The sequence below is a fragment of the Apus apus genome, chromosome 3 (assembly GCF_020740795.1).
Source record: "Apus apus isolate bApuApu2 chromosome 3, bApuApu2.pri.cur, whole genome shotgun sequence".
NCBI classification, from domain to species: domain Eukaryota; kingdom Metazoa; phylum Chordata; class Aves; order Apodiformes; family Apodidae; genus Apus; species Apus apus.
Window position 1 is genome coordinate 54475561 of NC_067284.1, and position 3693 is coordinate 54479253.

General features: G+C 59.2%; 1 protein-coding gene across 2 annotated transcripts; it reads right to left on the reverse strand.

Annotated features, from left to right (window-relative positions):
- Positions 1-285: 285 nt before the first annotated feature.
- OTX1 (orthodenticle homeobox 1) lies at positions 286-2727 on the reverse strand. 2 transcript variants are annotated; one of them, XM_051614517.1, is made up of 3 exons: positions 2631-2727; positions 1932-2083; positions 286-1293 (listed from the first exon to the last, which is right to left on the reverse strand). In XM_051614517.1, the coding sequence occupies exons 1-3, from the start codon at positions 2725-2727 to the stop codon at positions 535-537; spliced, it is 1008 nt and encodes a 335-aa protein (XP_051470477.1). In that variant the 3' UTR covers positions 286-534. The 2 variants fall into 2 exon arrangements, with proteins under 2 accessions (XP_051470477.1, XP_051470476.1); XM_051614516.1 differs by having other exon boundaries at positions 1932-2124; positions 2627-2727.
- Between the last annotated feature and the right edge of the window lie 966 nt (positions 2728-3693).

The following is a 3693-nucleotide window of genomic DNA, read 5'->3' on the forward strand; positions in this document are numbered from 1 at the left end:
TCCACGTTAAGACTCTAGATAAATGCCAACCCAACAGCATCAACTAAAAAGAATCACGGTCACTGGAACGGACCTAGTATTTACATCGATCCCACCGCTCCCAGCGGCAAGAGGCTGTACAGGACCGGCGAGCCAGGGGCTCCTGGGCCCCCAGGGGCGGGGGGTGAGGGTCCCCATGTGAAGCTGGGGGGGTCACTGGCAGGGCAGGAGCCAGCCTGCGCCTCTGCCCGGGGGGCAGCAGGGGAGACGCCAGGCTTTGAACTATTATTTTTTTTTAAACTCCTCTTCTGTTGCATTTAAAAAAATAATAATTATAATAAACCCGCTGGAGGGGTGCAGGAAGCAAATAAATATCAGTCAGTAGAGACGGGGGCAGCAGGACCTCCCCCCCCTCCCCGGGGTACGGCCACTGCTAACGAAGAGGGGGGAGGTGGAGGAGAAGGAAGAGCTGGAGCCAGAGTCCTGCCCAGGAGGTGGTGGGGAGACCCTGGGCAGAGGGGTCCGTGGCAGCTTGGGGGGATGGTTGTCGGTCCCTCACAAGACCTGGAAGCGCCAGGAAGCCTGGTCCTTGTAGTCAAGGCAGTCGGGGGAGTTGAAGTTGAGCTTCCAGGAGGCAGCGGCAGCAGCGGCGGGTTCCTTGTAGTCCAGGCAGTCGGAGGAGTTGAAGGGCAGCCCGGTGCTGCCGTAACCCTGATGGTGGTGGTGATGGTGATGATGGTGGTGGTGGCCTGAGCTCTGGCTCAGCGGGTGGTGGTGGTGGTGGCCAGGCACCGAGGAGGGCCCCATGGGGCTGAGCTGGTGGGGATGGTGGTGGGAGTGCATGGGTGCCAGGTAGGAGCTGCAATCCACACCCCCGAAATAGGAGGAGGAGGGCGGTGCGGGGTAGCCCTGCCCGTAGCCCCCGCCTTGGCCGTAGGAGACAGGGTAGCTGGCAGAGGCAGCGGCAGCAGCGGGGCCAGCCCGTTGCATGCAGGACGCAGCAGTCGGCGGCAGGGGCTCAGGCACCGTCACCCCCGCCGGCGCCGCGCCGGGAGAGATGGAAGCCGGGCTCCAGATGGACGATGCTGGAGTGCTGAGAGATGCTGGGGCACCCGCTGGGGCTGATGAGGCTGAGCTGGAGGAGGAAGATGAGGCCGAGCTGGAGGCTGCCGCCGGTGGGGTGAACTGTCCGCTGCTCTCTGAACCCGAGCTCTCACGAGCCGGCGAGGATTTCTTCTTGGCCGGACGGCTCTTGGCCCCGCCGCCGCTCTGCTGCTGCTGCCGGCACTTGGCACGGCGGTTCTTGAACCAGACCTGGGGTGAGAAAATGGGGTGCAAGGGGATAAGCAGCTGGGTGCTCCTCACCCCGGGAGCACCCAACCAACCTCACCCCAGCACCAGTTCTCCCAGCACCCACACCCAACCATTAGCACTGCACGCCCTCGCACCATGAAAAAAACCTGCCCTGCCTGGCACCCGGGCCGTCCTGTGTCCCATCCCAAGCACGGATGCCCAGGGCCAGCAACTGGGATGTCCCAGTCACACCTGGTGAGGTGACAAGACATAGTTCTGCAGTCACCCTGCATAGGGTGCTTCCTACATATCCCACCCTACTGCTGGGCATCATCGCCTAGGGAGCAGTGCAGGAGGGAGCACCCCTGGGAAGTGTCCAGGCACCAGGGCTGCTATGCCCTGGGGCAGGTGGAAGTGGGGCAAAAAATATTAATGAAAATAAAATTAACAAAAGTATAAAAAAAGAAAAATAAAAGCCCATCTTTGCCTGGAGACCAGAACAGTGGGACCGACAAGTGGCTGGGCACCCACACACATCCCAGGAAACAGGGGTGAGTGTGGACAGAGAGCTGGGTGTGAGCGGTGCCAGCCGAGCCGAGGTGCCGCCGCAACCCCCCCAGCCCACAGCAGCGTGGGATTCCCCCAGGCAGGTCTGGTACCTGGACTCGAGATTCGGGCAGGTTGATCTTCAGGGCCACCTCCTCCCGCATGAAGATGTCGGGGTAGCGGGTCTTGGCGAAGAGTGCCTCCAGCACGTCCAGCTGCGAGCGGGTAAAGGTGGTGCGCTCCCGCCGCTGCTTCCGCGGGGTGGCTGGGGGGGGAACATCGCCATGCCAGTCACACTGGGTCCCCCTGCACTTCCCGCACCCCTCCAACATAGCAGGAGCCCTGGCACCCCTAGGATGGGGGCCTGCAAAGCATCCCCCACTCTGACCCCCAAAAGTGGCAGCGCGCCCCACACACCCTGGCCCCACGGCAGCCAGACCCTGTCTCGCTGCAGGCAGGACGAGCAGCTCAGGGTTGGGGAAGGGTCAGGCCTGGACCTAGCAAGAGCAATGAAGAGATTTTGTTGTGTCCAAAAAAGTTTACTTAATTCTGTTTTGAAAAAGCTTTTTTATATCCTTAAAAATCCTCACAGAAACGAAAAAGTCCTGGGGGTGGGGGGAAATTCAGCTGGGTTCGGCTCTGTCACCCCTCCCCCCCAGGCTGCGGGCAAAGGGGGGGCACCCACCCCACACCCTACATCCCCATGGGCTCCTTCAAACCCGCGCTGGATGGAGGTTTCCTCCTCTTGCTCTGCTGGGGCGCGGGTGGGTGATGGCAGAGCTGGGGAGGGGGCCGCGGCGCAGGGCACTCACCCGGGTACCCCACGGAGGGATGCAGCAGGTCCATGGCAGGGCCCGTCAGCCCCAGCCCGTTCATGCCGTAAGGGGGCTGTTTAAGGTAAGACATCATGCTAAAAGCTGGGCAGGTTTCCTCCAGAGCCCCACAGAAAAATAATAAAAAAAAAACAATTGAAAAAATAAAACAAAATAAATGTTATGGGGTGGGGAAGGGGGAGTAGGGGGGTGGGGGGGGATTAAATAAAAAAATAAAAGCCCCAATAAAAAAGAACCCCTGAAAACACCCCAAACAACAGGCAAAAAAATTTAAAAGCCAACAAGAACTGAAAATCGGAGCACAAAATCGGCGTAAAAGAGTGTTTTTTCGTTCTGTCCCGTCGTCACCGCCGCGAGGTCCTCAGGCGATCGCACCGACAGGCAGATCAAAATAAATTAAAAAAAGAAAAAAAGAAAAAAAAGGACAAAGACGACCCGCAAAAAATTAAAACGATAACGAGGATCGGGAAACACGAAGGCGGAGAGACGAGGCCGGAGCGCCTGGGAAGAGATCGGAGAGAGGCGGGTTAGGGGGGTCCGGCCGCCCCGAGTCCCGCCGAGGGGAGCCCGGGGGCCGGGCGGCTGCGCCCACCCCGGCGCGGAGCAGCGGGCAGGCGGCCCCGACTTGTAAATGTTGTTAGTATTATTATTGTATTCTATTTTAAACGAAGGCGAGTTCTGTGTAAGTGCCGAGAGGCAACAGTGCCCGGCGATGGGGAGAGATAAAGCAATTATTTAAAAAGATAATTGGATTAGGAATCAAAAGGAGGTACCAGAGGAGGGAAGTATAATTAATTTAAAAGCGAGCAGACGGGGACGTTTTAATTAGAAATGGATAAGAGTTAAAAAGGGGGGAAAGGAAAAGGGAGAGCGCAGGCACCCGAACGGGCGGCAGCACCGGCCGGGCCCGTGCGGGATCTGGGGGAACTCCAGCAGAGCCGGGGCTGGGGGACACACACACACACACGGGACCCCGCGGCCGCCGGCTCGGGACGCACCGGCCGGGTAGAGTTGCAAAAAGCAGCAGATAAATGTGGAGGGG